Below are 18,858 nucleotides of genomic sequence, written 5' to 3'. Positions count from 1 at the left end.
AAATCCCTGACTGTTCTCCCACGTTCTACCCTCCGTAATCTTGAGGTCATCCGAACCTCTGCTGCCCGTGTCTTCACTCGCATTGAGTCAAACTCACCTATCATCTCTGGTGCTCACTGAACAGCATTGGCTCCTGGTTAGCAACATATTGATTTTAAAATTACTCCAGCTCCTACAAGCCTCCCTATCCCGGTAACCTCCAACAGCCCCTACAACACTCCCTATCTCTGTAACAACCTCCAGCACCTACAACCCTCCCTATCTCTGTAACCTCCTCCAGCCCCTACAACACTCCCTATCTCTGTAACATACTCCAGCCCCTACTAGTCAACCTATCTCTATAACCTCCTACAGCACCTACAACACTCCCCATCACTGTAACCTCCTCTAGCCCCTCCAACCCTCCCTATCTCTGAAATCTCCACGAGAACCTACAAGCCTCCCTATCTGTTCAACCACCTAAAGCCCCTACAACACTCCACATCTCTGTAAGCTTCGCCAACACCCACAACTCACTCTATCTCTGTAACCTCCTCCAGCCCAAACAACCCTCCGTATCTCTGTAACATCCTCCAGCACCTACAAACCTACCTATCTCAGTAACATCCTCCAGCCCCTACAACCCTACCCATCTCTGTCAACTCCTCCAGCAGTTACAACCATCCCCATCTCTGTGAACACCTCCAGCCCCTACAACCCTCCCCATCTCTGTGATCCCCTCCAGCCCCTACAACCCCCCCTATCGCTGTAACCTCCTCCAGCCCCTACAACACTCCCTATCTCTGTAACCTTTGCAGCCCCTACAACACTCCCAAACTCTGTAACCTTCTCCAGCCCCTACAACACTCCCTATCTCTGTAAACTCCTCCAGCCCCTAGCAACACTCCCTATCTCTGTAACCTCCTGCGGCCCCTACAACACTCCCTATCTCTGTGAACACCTCCAGCCCCTACAACACTCCCCATCTCTGTGACCTCCTCCAGCCCCTACAACCCTCCCTATCTCTGTAGCCTCCTCCAGGCCTTACAACAATCCCTATCTCTGTAACATCTTCCAGCCCCTACAACCCTCCGCATCTCTGTAACCTCCTCCAGCCCCTACAAACCTCCCTATCTCTGTAATATCCTCCAGACATGACAACACTCCCTATCTCTGTAACCTCCTCCAGTCCCTACAACCCTCCCCATCTCTGTGACTTGCTCCAGCCCCTAAAATGCTCCCCGTTTCCCAAATTCTCCCACGCAAATCTTACGGCCACACAGTCATACAAACATACTGACATAAGTACAATCAGAGGACTCCAGCCTAAGGGCTGTGACCGCCTCTGGGGACAACACAATCCAGGTGACCACACCTCTCCACCTCCTGCACCCTAGATGCATCGCAGAGTCCAAAGCCCGGACTCCAGCTCATTAGTCTCTGAGCTGGAGTTCCTCGAGCTGCGGACACTCACGGTAGATGTGTCACACAGGGACCCTCCATCCCTTGTGGGCTGCACCTTTTTGCCTCATCACATCCCCGCCAAGCACCGCGGTGGGGGGAGAACTTTAACTATGTCCAAGGCGCCATCAGAATGCAAGTTTTTGTCGTACATTTCCAATTTTTCAGCTGTGGGACATTTAACATCTGGCGTTTGGGCTGGACGTGTCCAGTAATGGAGATTGATTGTCCAGTAATGGAGATTGATTGTCCAGTAATGGAGATTGATTGACCAGTAATGGTGATTGATTCAGGGTTTGTGCCTGGACAACGTGTCAATACAGACCTGAGGTCAACAGCTACAAGCGTCTCTCCTTCCAGAATTCGCTTCTCAAATGAGGTCTTGAAGCTGATTAATGATTAGCCACGTCCGATTGCTGGGACTGTCACTTTAACCACAAATATAAACGACAGGGGCTTCACTGGGATCATTCCCTGCGCTGGGATAAGCTGTAAGATGCAGGCTTTCCTCTTCACCCTGCTCCTGGGAGCGGCAGGTATGATCACAGATATACTGAAATGTGTGTGTGGGGGTCCACAAGCGTGGCTGCTTGTCTGGCAATGTCTCCTCTCCCTGGCTACCCATCCCCATTCCTTTCCCGGGCAACAGTCTGAGACTGAACCTGTCAGCTTGTAACCTCGGGGTCACATTTGAGCCCCAGATTTGCTCACTGTCAAACCATTCCTATTTCCCCCTCCGCAACATTGCCCAGCTTCACCCCGACCCCGTCTCGTCTCATCTCATCTACTGCTGAAACCCTCATCCAATCCAGCATTGCCCCCTGATGCGACTATTCCGACAAATCCCTGATTGTTCTCCCACGTTCTACCCTCCGTAAACTTGAGGTCATCCGAACCTCTGCTGCCCATGTCTCAACTCGCACTGAGTCCCACTCACCTATCATCTCTGGTGCTCACTGACCAGCATTGACTCCTGGTTAGCAACATATTGATTTTAAAATTCCTCCAACCCCTACAACCCTCCCTATCCCTGTAACCTCCTCCAGCCCCTACACCACTCCCTATCTCTGTAACCTCCTCCAGCCCCTACAACCCTCCCTATCTCTGTAACCTCCTCCAGCCCCCTCAACCCTCCCTATCTCTGTAAACTCCTCCAGGCCCAACAGCCCTCCCTATCTCTGTAACCTCCTCCAGCCCCTACAACACTCCCTATCTCTGTAACCTCCTCCAGGACTTACAACCCTCCCTATCTCAGTGACCTATTCCAACCCTTACAAACCGCACTATGTCTTTAACCTCCTCCTGCCACTATACTCCTCCCTATCTCACTAACCTGCTCCAGCCACTACCACTCTCCCTATCTCTGTAACCTCCTCCAGCCCCTGCAACCCTCCCTATCTCTGTAACCTCCTCCAGCGACTATAGCCCTCCCTATCTCTGTAACCACCTCCAGGACATACAACCCACCCTATCTCAGTGACCAATTCCAACCCCTACAAACCGCCCTATCCCTATAACATCATCCAAATCCTACAACCCTCCCTATCTCTGTAACATCCTCCAGCCCTTACAGCTCTCCCTATCTCTGTAACCACCTCCAGCCCCTACAACCCTCCCCATTTCTAGAATCTCCTCCAGACTCTACAACCCTCCTGACCTCTGTAACATCCACCAGCTCTACAACCCTCCCTATCACTGTAAAATCCTCCAGCCCCTACAATTCTCCTTATCTCTGTAACCTACTCCAGCCCCTACAACTCAACCTATCTCTATAACCTCCACCAGCACATACAACACTCCACATCTCTGTAACCTCCTCTAGCCCCTTCAACCCTCCCTATCTCTGAAACCACCTCCAGAACCTACAAACCTCCCTATCTCTTCAACCTCCCACAGCCGCTACAACCCTCCCTATCTCTGTAACCTCCTCCAACCCCCACAACTCACTCTATCTCTGTAACCTCCTCCAGCCCCTACAACACTCCCTATCTCTGTAATCTCCTCCAGCCCCTACAACCCTCCCTATCTCTGTAACCTCCGTCAGCACCTACAAACCTCCCTATCTCCGTAAACTCCTCCAGCGACTATAGCCCTCGCTATCTCTGTAACCTCCTCCAGCACGTACAACCCTCCCTATCTCAGAGACTTATTCCAACCCCTACAAACCGCCCTATCTCTGTAACCTCCACCAGCCCATACAACCCTCCCGATATCTGTAACGTCCTCCAGACCCTAAAACCCTCCCTATCTCTGTAACCTCCTCCAGTCCCTTAAGACCTCCCTATCTCTGTAACATCCTCCAGCCCCCTCAACCCTCCCCATTTCTGTAATCTCCTCCAGACTCTACAACGCTCCTTACCTCTGTAACATCCTCCAGCCCTACAATGCTCCCTATCACTGTAAAATCCTCCAGCCCCAACAACCCTCCCCATCTCTGTAACCTCCTCCAGCCCCTACAATTCTCCTTATCATTGTAACATCTTCCAGACCCTTCAACCCTCCCTATCTCTGAAACCTCCTCCAGAACCTACAAAACTCCCTATCTCTGTAACCTCCGACAGCCCCCACAACTCACTCTATCTCTGTAACCTCCTCCAGCGACTATAGCCCTCCCTATCTCTGTAACCACCTCCAGGACATACAACCCACCCTATCTCAGTGACCAATTCCAACCCCTACAAACCGCCCTATCCCTATAACATCATCCAAATCCTACAACCCTCCCTATCTCTGTAACATCCTCCAGCCCTTACAGCTCTCCCTATCTCTGTAACCACCTCCAGCCCCTACAACCCTCCCCATTTCTAGAATCTCCTCCAGACTCTACAACCCTCCTGACCTCTGTAACATCCACCAGCTCTACAACCCTCCCTATCACTGTAAAATCCTCCAGCCCCTACAATTCTCCTTATCTCTGTAACCTACTCCAGCCCCTACAACTCAACCTATCTCTATAACCTCCACCAGCACATACAACACTCCACATCTCTGTAACCTCCTCTAGCCCCTTCAACCCTCCCTATCTCTGAAACCACCTCCAGAACATACAAACCTCCCTATCTCTTCAACCTCCCACAGCCGCTACAACCCTCCCTATCTCTGTAACCTCCTCCAACCCCCACAACTCACTCTATCTCTGTAACCTCCTCCAGCCCCTACAACACTCCCTATCTCTGTAATCTCCTCCAGCCCCTACAACCCTCCCTATCTCTGTAACCTCCGTCAGCACCTACAAACCTCCCTATCTCCGTAAACTCCTCCAGCGACTATAGCCCTCGCTATCTCTGTAACCTCCTCCAGCACGTACAACCCTCCCTATCTCAGAGACTTATTCCAACCCCTACAAACCGCCCTATCTCTGTAACCTCCACCAGCCCATACAACCCTCCCGATATCTGTAACGTCCTCCAGACCCTAAAACCCTCCCTATCTCTGTAACCTCCTCCAGTCCCTTAAGACCTCCCTATCTCTGTAACATCCTCCAGCCCTTACAACCCTCCCCATTTCTGTAATCTCCTCCAGACTCTACAACGCTCCTTACCTCTGTAACATCCTCCAGCCCTACAATGCTCCCTATCACTGTAAAATCCTCCAGCCCCAACAACCCTCCCCATCTCTGTAACCTCCTCCAGCCCCTACAATTCTCCTTATCATTGTAACATCTTTCAGACCCTTCAACCCTCCCTATCTCTGAAACCTCCTCCAGAACCTACAAAACTCCCTATCTCTGTAACCTCCGACAGCCCCCACAACTCACTCTATCTCTGCAACCTCCTCCAGCCCATGTGACCCTCCGTATCTCTGTAACATTCTCCAGCCCCTACAACCCTCCCTATCTCTGTAACATCCTCAAGCCCCTACAACCCTCCGCATCTCTGTAACCTCCTCCAGCAGTTACAACACTCCCCATCTCTGTGAACACCTCAAGCCCCTACAACCCTCCCCATTTCTGTGACCTCCTCCAGACCCTACAACCCTCCCTATCACTGTAACCTCCTCCAGACACTACAACCCTCCCTATCACTGTAACCTCCTCCAGCCCTACGACCCTCCCTATCTCTGTAAACTCCTCCAGCCCCTACAACACTCCCCATCTCTGTAGCCTCCTCCAGCATTTACAATTCTCCTTACCTTTGTAACCGCCTCCAGACCCTACAACCCTCCCTATCTCTATAACCTCATCCAGCCCCTACAACACTGCCTATCTCTGCAACCTACTCCAGCCCAAACAACCCACCCTATCTCTGTAACCTCCTCCAGCACCTACAACTCTCACGAACTCCAAATTCCTCCTGCCCCTACAAACCAACTTATCTCTATAAACTCCTCCAGACCCTACATCACTCCCTATCTCTGTAACCTCCTCTTGCCCCTACAACCATCCCAACCTCTGTAACCTCCTCCCGCCAGTAAAACACTCCATATCTCTGTAAACTCCTGCAGCCACTAAAACCCTCCCTATCTCTGTAACCACCTCCAGCCCCTACAACACTCCCCATCTCTGTAACCTCCTCGAACCCCCACAACCCTCCCTATCTCTGTAAGCTACCCCAGCCCATACAACCGTCTGAATCATTGTAACATCCTCCAGCATATACAACCTTCCCTATCTCTGTAACCTCCTCCAGCACCTGCAACCATCCCTATCTCTGTAACATCCTCCAGCCCCTACAACCATCCCCATCTCTGTAACCTCCTCCTGCCCCTACAACCCTCCTTATCTCTGTAACCTCCTCTAGCACCTACAACACTCCCCATCTCTGTAACCTCCTCCAGCCCATACAACCCTCCGTATCTCTGTAACCTCCTCCAGCCCCTACAACCATCCCTATCTCTGTAACATCCTCTGGCCCCTACAACCATGCCCATCTCTGTAACCTCCTCCAGTAGTTACAACCCTCCCCATCTCTGTGAACACCTCCAGCCCCTACAACCCTCCACATCGCTGTGACCTCCTCCAGCCCCTACAACCCTCCACATCTCTGTGACCTCCTCCAACCCTTACAACACTCCCTATCTCTGTAACCTTCTCCAGCCACTACAACACTGCCAAACTCTGTAACCTTCTTCAGCCCCTACAACACTCCCTATCTCTGTAAACTCCTCCAGCCCCTACAACACTCCCTATCTCTGTAACCTCCTCCAGCACCTACAAACCTCCCTATCTCTTCAACCCTACAACTCTCCCCAACTCTTTGAACACCTACAGCCCCTACAACCCTCCCCATCTCTGTGACCTCCTCCAGCCCCTACAACACTCCCTATCTCTGTAACCTTCTCCAGCCACTACAACACTCCCTATCTCTGTAACCTCCTCCAGCACCTACAACCCTCCGCCTCTCTGTAAAATCCTCCAGCCCCTACAACCCTCCCCGTTTCCCCAGTACTGGTGCTAGACCCCATGAATAGAAACCCAATTCTCCCACACAAATCTTACAGCCACACAGTCATACAAACATACTGACATAAGTACAATCAGAGGACTCCAGCCTAAGGGCTGTTACCGCCTCTGGGGACAACACAATCCAGGTGACCACACCTCTCCACCTCCTGCACCCTAGATGCATCGCAGAGTCCAAAGCCCGGACTCCAGCTCATTAGTCTCTGAGCTGGAGTTCCTCGAGCTGCGGACACTCACGGTAGATGTGTCACACAGGGACCCTCCATCCCTTGTGGGCTGCACCTTTTTGCCTCATCACATCCCCGCCAAGAACCTCGGTGGGGGTGGGTGGGCGGGGGACATTTTACTTTGTCCAAGGCGCTATCAGAATTCAAGTTTCTGTCGTAATTGGCGTGTAACTCTTTTCGAGTCAAAACAATTAACTAAATTAACAATAACAAGGGGTAAATCAAGCACAGCCCCTAATTCAGGTCAGCTGTAAAACCAAGGACAAAGTTTAAAGGAAACTTATAAACATTAAACCAAAATGTGATTAAAGGGGTCAACAAAACACCCCAGTCCCCGCGGTGCCCACCGGGCACGGAGGCCTCGATGGTGCCGGCAAACACCGCGTGCTCCCTTTCCAGGGACACCCTGCCGCGAACGTAGCCGCGGAAGAGGGACAAACAATCGGGCGGGACTCCCCCCTCGATCGCCCGCTGCCTGGACCTGTTAATGGCCAACCTGGCCAGGCCCAGGAGCAGGTTCACGAGGAGGTCCTCCTCCTTCCCGACCCCCTTCCGCACCGGGTGTCCGTAGATCAGGAGCGTGGGACTGAAGTTCAAACAAAACAGCAATAGAAGGTTTTTTTAAATAACTAAAAAGGGAGTGCAGCCTACAACACCCAATATAAACGTGGTCCACGGACTCCACCAGACCGCAAAAAGAGCAGGTGTCTTGTGAGTCCGTGAACCTACACATTCTACGATTATAGGGGACTGCTGCATGCAACACCCTCCAACCCAGGTCCCCGATAGAAAGCGGGAGAACACCTCTGTAGAGGGCCTCCCATCGGGGGCCTCCGCCGCTGGACGGCAACAAGGCACGCCAGGGCGTGTCCGGGCGGCGGACCAGGGCGAGAAAATGGTAGGTGTGCAGCAGCAGTCCGTACAGAAAACCCCTCCGCACCGTGCCAAATGGCAGGGAGGGCATGTCCCCGAGGCGGCTCATATTATTGCGGGGCACCGGCACCCGAGGGAGGGTTCGGGGCTTGGGGCCAATGTGGAATTCCGTCCGAACAGGGGAACGTTCAGACGGAAGACCACCGCGCACCTGGGCCACCTCGAGACCTAAAAAGACTTTGGGTCCGAGCACGACCGTCCTATGGTCTTGGATGGCATCGGCTGCGACCAGCATCCAGCCCAGTCCTCCGCTACCCAGCATGTCCCCGATCCTGGTCACCCCGGCAGCCACAGCCCTCCTCTCCGCCAGCCACTGAAAGGGATGGAGGGGCGGATTCCTGAGCAGTGGCTCTCAGACGATAGCCGCTACTCCTGACGGGGGAGAGCTGCGTCGCGAGGTGACCACGTTCCAGACTTTGATCAGGTCCTGGTAAAAGACGGGCAATGCCTGGAAGGAGCGACCGAGGCCCCTCTGCTCTATAAACAAGAGCTGCAGGTCATTTGGCGTATAGGGTGGACGTGTCCAGTAATGGTGATTGATTGTCCAGTAATGGAGATTGATTGTCCAGTAATGGTGATTGATTGTCCAGTAATGGTGATTGATTGTCCAGTAATGGTGACTGATTGTCCAGTAATGGTGATTGATTGTCCAGTAATGGAGATTGATTGTCCAGTAATGGTGACTGATTGTCCAGTAATGGTGATTGATTCAGGGTTTGTGCCTGGACAACGTATCAATACAGACCTGAGGTCAACAGCTACAAGCGTCTCTCCTTCCAGAATTCGCTTCTCAAATGAGGTCTTGAAGCTGATTCATGATTAGCCACGTCCAATTGCTGGGACTGTCACTTTAATCCACATATATAAAGAACAGGAGCTTCACTGGGATCATTCCCTGCGCTGGGATAAGCTGTAAGATGCAGGCTTTCCTCTTCACCCTGCTCCTGGGAGCGGCAGGTATGATCACAGATATACTGAAATGTGTGTGTGGGGGTCCACAAGCGTGGCTGCTTGTCTGGCAATGTCTCCTCTCCCTGGCTACCCATCCCCATTCCTTTCCCTGGCAACAGGCTGAGACTGAACCTGTCAGCTTGTAACCTCGGGGTCACATTTGACCCCAGATTTGCTCACTGTCAAACCATTCCTATTTCCCCCTCCGCAACATTGCCCAGCTTCACCCCGACCCCGTCTCGTCTCATCTCATCTACTGCTGAAACCCTCATCCAATCCAGCATTGCCCCCAGATGCGACTATTCCGACAAATCCCTGACTGTTCTCCCACGTTCCACCCTCCGTAAACTTGAGGTCATCCAAACCTCTGCTGCCCGTGTCTTAACTCGCACTGAGTCCCACTCACCTATCATCTCTGGTGCTCGCTGACCAGCATTGGCTCCTGGTTAGCAACATATTGATTTTAAAATTCCTCCAGCCCCTACAACCCTCCCTATCTATGTAACCTCCTCCAGCCCGTAAAACCCTCCCTATCTCTGTAACCGCCTCCAGCCCCTACAAACCTCCCTATCTCTGTAACCTCCTCCAGCCCCAACAACCCTCCCTATCTCTGTAACCTCCTCCAGCCCCCACAACCCTCCCTATCTCTGTAACCTCCTCCAGTCCCTACAACCCTCTGAGATCTCTGCTCTCCTCCAATTCCTGCCTCTTGACCATCCCCCGATTCCCATCGCTCCACCATTGGCGGCCATGCCTTCAGGTGCCTGGGGACCCTTAGCTCTGAAAATCCCTCCCTAAACCTCTCCACCTCTCTCTCTCTCTCTCTTTCTCACTCTCTCCCTCCTCCTTTAAAACGCTCTTATAATCCAATCTTTTTGACTAAACGTTTGGCTGCCTGTCCCTGATGTCTCTTTTTGTGACTCAGCGAGATATTTTGTTTGATAATCAACCCTGTGAAGCTGTTTCATTATGTTAAAGGCACTATAGAAACGTAAGATGTTGTTGTTGCTAAGTATCTGAGTGTGTGCATATGCAAGCGTGTGTATGTGTTTGAGTGAATGTTTTTGTGTGTGTGTGTGTCTCTGTGTGTATGTGTACATGTAGAGGTGTGGGTGTGTGTATTTGTGTGTGTGTATGTGATTGTGTGTATGTGTTTGTGAGAGAACGTATGTGTGTTTGTGTGTGCGTGTACGTTTGTGAGTGTGTGTGTGTTTGTGTGCGTGTGTCTGAATATAAGTGTGTACGTGTGTGTGTGAGTGAGTGTCCATGTGTATGGGTGTGTGTATTTGTGTGTGTGTATATATGTGTGTGTGCGTTTATGTGCCTGCACGTGTGAGACTGGGTGTGTGGGTGTGTGTGTGTGTGTGATTGTGTTTTTATTTCTGTCTGACTGTGTGTAAGTGTGTGTATTTGTGTGTGTGTGACTGTGTCCAAGTGTATGTATCGTGTGTGGGTGTGTCTGAGTGTGGATGAGAGTGTGACTGTGTGTGTGCATGTGTGTGTGTTAATTTGTGTGTGAGTGTGACTGTGTGTGTGCGTGTGTGTGTGTAAGTGTGTTTATTTGCACATGTGTGTGACTGGGTGCATGTGTGTGTGTATTTGTTTGTGTTTGCGTCTTTGTGTGTATGTGTGTATTTGTGTGTGTGTGTGTGTGACTGTGCGTGTGTGTGATTGTGTGTAAGTGTGTTTATTTGTGTGTGTGTGAGATTCTGTGGCTGTGTGTAAGTGTGTTTTTGTGTGCGGGTGTGTGTGACTGTGGGTGTGTGTGAATGTGTGACTGTGTGACTGTGTGTCTGTGTGTGTGAATGTGAGTGACTGTGTGTGTGAGTGACTGTGTGTGTGAGTGACTGTGTGTGTGTGCGTATTTGTGTGTGTGTGACTGTGTGTGTGTGTGTGTGCATACTTGTGTGACTGTGTGTATAAGTATGTGTGTGATTTTGTAAGTGTGTGTATTTGTGTGTGTGTGATTGTGTGTAAGCGTGTACGTGTGTGTGACTGTGTAAGTGTGTGTGTGTTTGTGTGTGATTGTGTGTAAATGTGTGTGTGTGACTGTGGGTGCGTGTGTGCAATCAGATGATGACCCTCACTCTCTGTATTTTTCTTTACTCAGCTGCTGCTCCTGCGAATGTGAAGATCATTAACGGCCAGAATTGTTATCCTCACTCTATGCCCTGGCAGGTTTTTCTGACCTATAATGGGAATCGCTGGTGTGGGGGCTCCCTGATAAACGACCATTGGATAGTGTCAGCTGCTCATTGTTACCAACCGTAAGTCCAGAGATGATCACAGCAACAAGCAAACATAAAAACATACATAAACATACAAACACTCACAAACATACATAAACATACCAACACACACAAACATACATACATACATACACAGACATGCATGAACACACAAAGACCCACAAACATACACAAGCATGCATACATGCAAGCATACACAAACATACACACACACTCAAACATACATACAAGCGTAAACAAACATACAAACATACATACAAGCATGCACAAACATGCAAACATGCACAAACATACAAACACTCACAAACATGCACAAACATAGAAACATAGACAAACATACATACAAACACACACAAATATACACAAACATACATACAAACACACACGAATATACTCAAACATACATACAATCATTCACAAACATACGAACAGTCACAAACACACACAAACACTCATAAACATACAAACATAGACAAACATACATACAAACATATACAATCAGACACAGATCAACACTGAATGATACAGAGACAAAAACATGAACATACAGATGTCCAAGCATACAATCTTACAGCGCACACATATAAACAATGATGGAGTAATAAGGGTTCTCTTGCAGACATTTCTCATACTTTCTGTATCACAATATGTGCACTCACCCTCCAAAAACGCTATATAGAAACTTCATCATCCCCCAAAAACCTCCAAAAAAAGGCAAAACTCCAGATGACTAATGCCCGGGTAGTGAGGGGGCAGTTTGACACTGGCCTCCTCTACATTCTTTTCTTATTCTTGTTGGCAAGAAGGACCCAAAATTAATGATTAAAACAGGGGTCAAAGTGAAAGGAAGGAGCAAGCCAAAGAGGAGCAGCAGATACAAAACACGGGCTTCAGCCTCAGCTGGAGGATTGTGTCCAGCTCTGGGCACCACACTTTAGGAAGGATGTGAAGGCATTAGAGAGAGAGCAGTAAGGATTCATGAGAATGGATCCAGGGATGAGGAACTTCAGTTAATGTGGAGAGAGTGGAGGAGCTGGGACTGTTCTCCTTGGGAAATATGTAAGCTTGTATGTATGTTTGTGTATGTTTGTATGTATGTGTATGTTTGTATGTTGGTGTATGTTTGTATGTATGTCTCTCCTTGGAGAAGAGAAGGTCGAGAGGAGATTTGATAGAGGGGTTCAAAATCACGAGGGGTCTGGACTGGGTAGAGAGGGAGAAACCGTTCCCATTGTGGGGAAGGATCGAGAACCAGAGGGGCACAGATTTAAGGGGATTAGTAAAAGAAGCAACGGAGACATGAGGAGAAACTTTTTCACCCTGCGAGTGGCTAGGATCTGGAATGCACTGCCCGAGAGTTTGAGGGAGGCAGGTTCAATCGAGGCTTTCGAAAGGGAATCAGGTTGTGATCCGAAGGGGAAACATTTGCAGGGTTACGGGGAAAGGACAGGGGGGATGGGTTTAGGTGAGTTGCTCTTTCAGAGAGCAGACAGGGACACGACAGGCTGAATGGCCCCCAGCTGCGCGATAACCATTCGGCGACTTCCGGGAAACAGGAAGTGGGGAAATGACAGTGTTGAGCACTTCTCCTCTGATTGCCCAGGGCCAGCATCCTCGTGGCGCATCTGGGCGAACACAACCTCTCTCACCCCGAGGGGACGGAGCAGCGAATCCAAGTGGCCTCGGCCATCGTGCACCCCAGGTTCGACCACATGAACTTCAACAACGACATCATGCTGCTCAAACTCGCCTGGCCCGCCAAATTCGACCAGTACGTCAGGCCCATCCCTCTGCCCAGCCAGTGTGCGACAGCCGGGACCGGATGCATCACCTCTGGCTGGGGGAATCTCGTGATTAACGGAGGTAAGGAGGGCCGGGGTGGTGAGGGGTTGGTGGAGGGGGAAGCAGGAAGGCGAGTTGGGGTTGGGGGCTGTTGGTTAGAACCTGAATGAATACTGCGCTGGTTTGAGGGGATGGTGGGTGGGAGGGCAGTGGGGGGTGTTGGAATGTGCGATCAAGCAATAATACTTCACTTTCCAGGCATAACTGAAATGTAGACATCACTGCTCCCTGGAGACCTGTCCCAGCTTTGGAGACAATTGCAGAGATTTACTAGAAATGTGCCGGCTCTTTGAAGGATCTATCTAATGAGTCCCCACTCTCCCCCCTGCTCTTTCCCACATAGCCCTATAATTTCCCTCCCTTCAAGTATTTCTCCAATTCCCCCTTTTGAAAGTTCCTATTGAATCTGCTTCCACCGCCCTTTCAGGCAGCGCCTTCCAGATCACAACAACTCGCTGTGTCAAAAAAAATAATTCTCCTCATCTCCCCCTCTGGTTCTTTTCCCGATTCTCTTCAATCTGTGTCCCTCTGGTTACCGACCCTCCTGCCGCTGGAAACAGTTTCTCCTTATTGACTCTATCCAAACCCCTCATGATTTTGAACATCTCGATTTGATCTCCCCCTTAACCTTCTCTGCTCTAAGGAGAACAATCCCAGCTTCTCCAGTCTCTCCACATTAGTCCCAAAACCTGTGCTCACAGCCCCACACCCAGAACCAATTAAGCTTGATTTTAGCAATAACACCTTTGTTGTTGAATCCCTCCATGGCTTTTCCCTCCCTATCTTTGTAACCTCCTCCAGCCCCTACAACCATCCTGATCTCTGTAACCTCCTCCTGCCCTACAACCCTATCTCTGTAACCTCCTCCAGCCCCTACAACCCCATCTCTGTAACCTCCGCAAGACCCTACAACCATCCTGATCTTTTGTAACCTCCTCCAGGCCCTACCACACTCCCTATCTCTGTAACCTCCTCCAGCCACTACATCCGCATTTCTGTAACCTCCTCCAGCCCCTACAACCCTCCCTATTTCTGTAACCTCCTCCAGCCCCTACCACACTCCCTTTCTCTGTAACCTACTCCAGCCCCTACAATCCTCCCTATTTCTGTAACCTCCTCCAGCCCCTACAACCCTCCCTTTCTCTGTAACCTCCTCCAACTCCATCAATCCGCCGAGATCTCTGCTCTCCTCCAATTCCGGCCTCTTGACCATCCCCCGATTCCCATCGCTCCACCATTGGCGGCCGTGCCTTCAGCTGCCTGGGGCCCTAAGCCCTGGAATTCCCTCCCTCAACCTCTCCACCTCTCTCTCTTTCTCTTCCTTTAAAATACTCCTTAAAACGGGCCTCTTTAACTAAGCTTTGGGTCATCTGTCCCTAATATCTCCTTATGTAGCCCGATGCCAAATTTAGCTTGTTCATGCTCTTATGAAGCAGCTTGGGATGTTTTATAAAGTTAACAGTTCTATATAAATTCAAGTATGCTGTTGTTATTAAGGTGGTGTTAATAGCAGTCTACACATGGGCACAATGAGTTATTCTGCTGCTGGTTAAGTTGGCCTGTCCCTTTAACAGGGCAACCTCTCATTGATCGAAATGCTGAGCTCATTCAGAGTTCAATTGACGATTGGCAAATGCCTGTCAATTTAATCCCTTCTACCTCAAGGGATGTTCCACTGCCAATTGGAGGTGTCATCTGTGGCTCAGTTCATAGCACCCTCGCCTTTGAATCAGAGACTTGTGGGTTCATGTCCCACTCCCGGAAACCAAGAACTGTGATTGTACTCGACAGAGTTGCAATCTGTGACTGTTGATAACTCGAAAGAGTTACCACTGCCAATTACACATTGTCAGTTCTCTAGACGGCCACCAGTGTTTCATATTGAGCTCTCCTTCTCCTGGCCACGAGGTTCTTCACCACCCTGACTACAGTAACCCAACATCTCTTTGTGTCTTGGCGAGCAGACCTGGATTCAATGCCCAGTGTATGCTTTAACCAGAGCTCTGTACACAACACTCAGTAAGCAAGACTATTGATTAAGTCGCTTGCACGTGGGAGGAGGAGAGTCACGTTTGGATCGGACTGTGCTGACTCATTTCTTTCCCCTTCAGTACAATATCCCGAAGTCCTACAGTGCCTGAATCAGCCCATCCTGCCTGATGCTGATTGCCGCAAAGCTTATCCACCCTACTTCACGGACAACATGTTCTGCTCAGGATACTGGGAGGGAGGACAGAGCACATGCCAGGTAAGAGTGGCCCGACAGGGTGAGACCGAATGCATCAAACCATGAGCGATAGGAAGTGTCTCAAGCTGAGAGACAGAGGTTACCTCTACCTGAGGGATGGGGAATGTCTGAATTTGAGGGTGTGTAGGAGCAGGAGGAGGCTATTTGGCCCTTTTATCCTTCTGACAGTGCAGCACTCCCTCAGTACTGACCCTCTGACAGTGCAGTACTCCCTCATTACTGACCCTCTGACAGTGCAGCACTCCCTCAGTACTGACCTTCCGACAGTGCAGCACTCCCTCAGTATGACCCTCTGGCAGTGCAGCACTCCCTCAGTATGACACTCTGACAGTGCAGCACTCCCTCAGTACTGACCCTCTGACAGTGCAGCACTCCCTCAGTACTGACCCTCTGACAGTGCAGCACTCCCTCAGTACTGACCCTCTGACAGTGCAGCGCTCCTTCAGTACTGACCCTCCGACAGTGCAGCGCTCCCTCGGTAATGACCCTCCGACATTGCAGCGCTCCCTCAGTATTGACCTTCTGGCAGTGCAGCACTCCCTCAGTATTGACCCTCTGACAGTGCAGCACTCTCTAAGTACTGACCCTCCGACAGTGCAGCGCTCCCTCAGTACTGACCCTCCGACAGTGCAGCGCTCCCTCAGAATGACCCTTCGACATTGCAGCACTCCCTCAGTACTGACCTCTGACAGTGCAGCACTACCTAAGTATGACCCTCTGACAGTGCAGCGCTCCCTCAGTACTGACCCTCTGCCAGTGCAGCAGTCCCTCAGCACTGACCCTCCGACAGTGCAGCGCTCCCTCAGCACTGACCCTCCGACAGTGCAGTGCTCCCTCAGCACTGACCCACCGACAGTGCAGCACTCCTTCAGTACTGAACTTCCGACAGTGTAGTACGCCCTCTGTACTGACCTTCCGACAGTGCAGCACTCCCTCAATACTGACCCTCCGACAGTGCAGATCTCCCTCAGTACTGACCCTCCGACAGTGCAGCACTCCCTCAGTACTGACCCTCTGACAGTGCAGCACTCTCTTAGCACTGACCCTCCGATAGTGCAGCACTCCCTCAGTATTGACCCGCTGACAGTGCAGCACTCCCACAATAATGACTCTCCAACCTTGCAGCACTCCCACAGTACTGACACTCCAACAGTGCAGCACTCCCTTAGCACTGACACTCCAACAGTGCAGAACTCCCTCAGTACTGACCCTCCAACAGTGCAGCACTCTCTTAGCACTGACCCTCCAACAGTGCAGCACTCCCTTAGTACTGACCCTCCAACAGTGCAGCACTCCCTTAGTACTAACCCTCCGACAGTGCTGCGCTCTTTCAGCACTGACCCTCTGACAGTGCAGCGCTCCCTCAGCACTGACCCTCCGACAGTGCTGCGCTCCCTCAGCAGTTACCCTCTGACAGTGCAGCACTGCCTCAGCACTGAGCCTTGTCCTTTGGGTCTCTGGACTGGTACTCAGACCCGTAACCACCTGATTGTGCGGACAGAGTACCACCCAGCGAGCTTGGGTCCCAGACCGGGATCCCGGGGGAGCTATGGATGACCATCCGATTACCACTTTGTCTATCTCACTCCGAATTACACTCCATGTCTTTTTTGCTGCAGGGAGACTCAGGGGGACCTGTGGTCTGTAATGGGGAGCTACAAGGCATTACTTCCTGGGGATACGACTGTGCTATGGAGGATCATCCCAGCGTCTTTGTGAAAGTTTGTAACTACAACAACTGGATCCAAAGGGTCATGGCTGAAAACTGAGCGGAGAATCCTAACCCTGAAACTACCTGCAATGAGGGAAAGGAAAACGTTGCAAGTTCCCAATAAAGATTGATTGTCAAGTTGTGTTGCATTTGGATTCTTTTTTTGCTACATCTCTTTTGGAACGTGCAGAATCCCACATCCATCCCCTCGCTGCCTCCAGACTGTAACTATTCCAACATTCCTCTCGGCAATCTGCTTTCCTCAGAGGGATGTCAGAAATAGGAGCAGGAGGAGGCCATTCAGCCCCTCAAGCCTCCTTCCCCCATTCTATACGATCATGGCTGATACTCTACCTCGACTCCGCTTTCCCTCCTTATCGCTTAGCGCCCAAAAATCTATCCATCTCCGTCTTGAATGGATTCAGCGATGGAGCATCCACAGCTCTCTGGGGGAGAGAATTCCAAAGATTTCTCCTTCCGTAAACTTAAACACATCCAAAAATCTGCTGTCCCCATGTCTTAACTCACACACAGTCTCATGTACCCAGCAGCCCCTGTTGCTCGCTGATCTACATTGGCTCCTGGTCGGGCAACACATCGATTTTATAATCCCCATCCTGGTTTTCAAATCCTTCCATGGCCTCCTCACCTCCTCCCTATCTCTGAAACCACCTCCAGCCCCTACAACACTCCCGATCTCTGAAACCTCCTCCAGCCCCTACAACCCTCCCTAACTCTGTAATAACCTCCAACCCATACAACCCTCGCAATATCTGTAACCTCCTCCAGCTCCTACAAAACTCCTTATCTCTGTAACCTCCTGCAGCCACTACAACACTCCCTATCTCTGTAAACTCCTCAAACCCCTACAACTCTCCCTATCTCTGTAAAATCCTCCAGACCCCTACAAAACACCCTATCTATATAACCTCCCCCAGACTCCAAAAGCCCTCCCTATCTCGGTAACCTCCTCCACCTCCTACAGCTCTCCCTATCTCTGTAACCTGCTCCAGTACCAACAACCCTCCCTAGCTCTCCAATCTCCTCCAGCCCCTACAACCCTCCCCAACTCTGTAACCTCCTCCAGCCCATACAACCCTCCCCGTTTCCCCAGTATTGCTGCCAGACCCCATGAATAGAAACCCAATTCTCCCACACAAATCTTACAGCCACACAGTCATACAAATATACTGACATAAGTACATACAATTTAGGAGCAGGAGTAGGCCATTCGGCCCCTCGAGCCTGCTCCATCATTTGATAAGATCATGGCTGACCTGTTTGTGGTTCAGCTCCACTTTCCTCTCTACCCCCTGCACCCTTTGACCCCCTCGTCAATCAAAAATCTCTCTAACTCAGTCTTGAATATATTCAGTGACCCTGTCTCCACTGCTCTCTGAGGAAGAGAATTCCACAGACTGACCACCCTCTGAGAGAAAGAATTCTCCTAAACTCCATCTTGAATGAGAGACCCCTTTTTTTAAATTGTGCCCCCTAGTTCTTGTCTCTCCCACAAGGGGAAACATCCTCTCAGCATCCAGCCTGTCAGGTCCCCTCAGAATCTTATCTATCGCAATATGATCACCTCTCATTCTTCTAAACTCCAATGGATACAGGCCCAGCCTCTCCAACCTTTCCTCATAGGATAACCCCCTCATCCCAGGAATCAGTCAAGTCACCCTTCTCTGAATTGCTTCTAACACACTTATATCCTTTCTTAAATAAGGAGACCAAAGCTGTACACAGTACTCCAGATGTGCTCTCACCAATGCCCTGCACAACTCTAGAAAAACATCCCTACTTTTATATCCCATTCCCCTTGTAATAAAGGCCAACATTTCATTTGCCTTCCCAAT

General features: G+C 50.6%; 1 protein-coding gene and 1 long non-coding RNA gene across 2 annotated transcripts in view; both read left to right on the top strand.

Annotated features, from left to right (window-relative positions):
* The window catches only part of LOC144671632 (uncharacterized), a 408,427-nt gene that overhangs the window by 82,059 nt on the left and 307,510 nt on the right, over positions 1–18,858 (top strand). The window lies entirely within an intron of this gene.
* LOC144671627 (trypsin-like) lies at positions 11,026–17,060 on the top strand. Its single transcript, XM_078533632.1, has 4 exons — positions 11,026–11,219; positions 12,805–13,064; positions 15,155–15,291; positions 16,911–17,060. The coding sequence occupies exons 1-4, from the start codon at positions 11,026–11,028 to the stop codon at positions 17,058–17,060; spliced, it is 741 nt and encodes a 246-aa protein (XP_078389758.1).

This window comes from Cetorhinus maximus, chromosome 33 (assembly GCF_964194155.1).
Source record: "Cetorhinus maximus chromosome 33, sCetMax3.hap1.1, whole genome shotgun sequence".
In the NCBI taxonomy this organism is placed as follows: Eukaryota; Metazoa; Chordata; class Chondrichthyes; order Lamniformes; family Cetorhinidae; genus Cetorhinus; species Cetorhinus maximus.
Note: the sequence above shows the minus strand (reverse complement) of the source record. Positions and strands in the feature narration are given on the sequence as shown.

Bases quoted from the DNA above. Each gene is read 5' to 3' on its own strand.
- LOC144671627 (XM_078533632.1), top strand. From the start codon at position 11,026: ATGATGACCCTCACTCTCTGTATTTTTCTTTACTCAGCTGCTGCTCCT. The intron at 11,220-12,804 runs GTAAGTCCAGAG...CTGATTGCCCAG, and splicing joins GCTGCTCATTGTTACCAACC to GGCCAGCATCCTCGTGGCGC. The intron at 15,292-16,910 runs GTAAGAGTGGCC...TTTTTGCTGCAG, and splicing joins GAGGACAGAGCACATGCCAG to GGAGACTCAGGGGGACCTGT.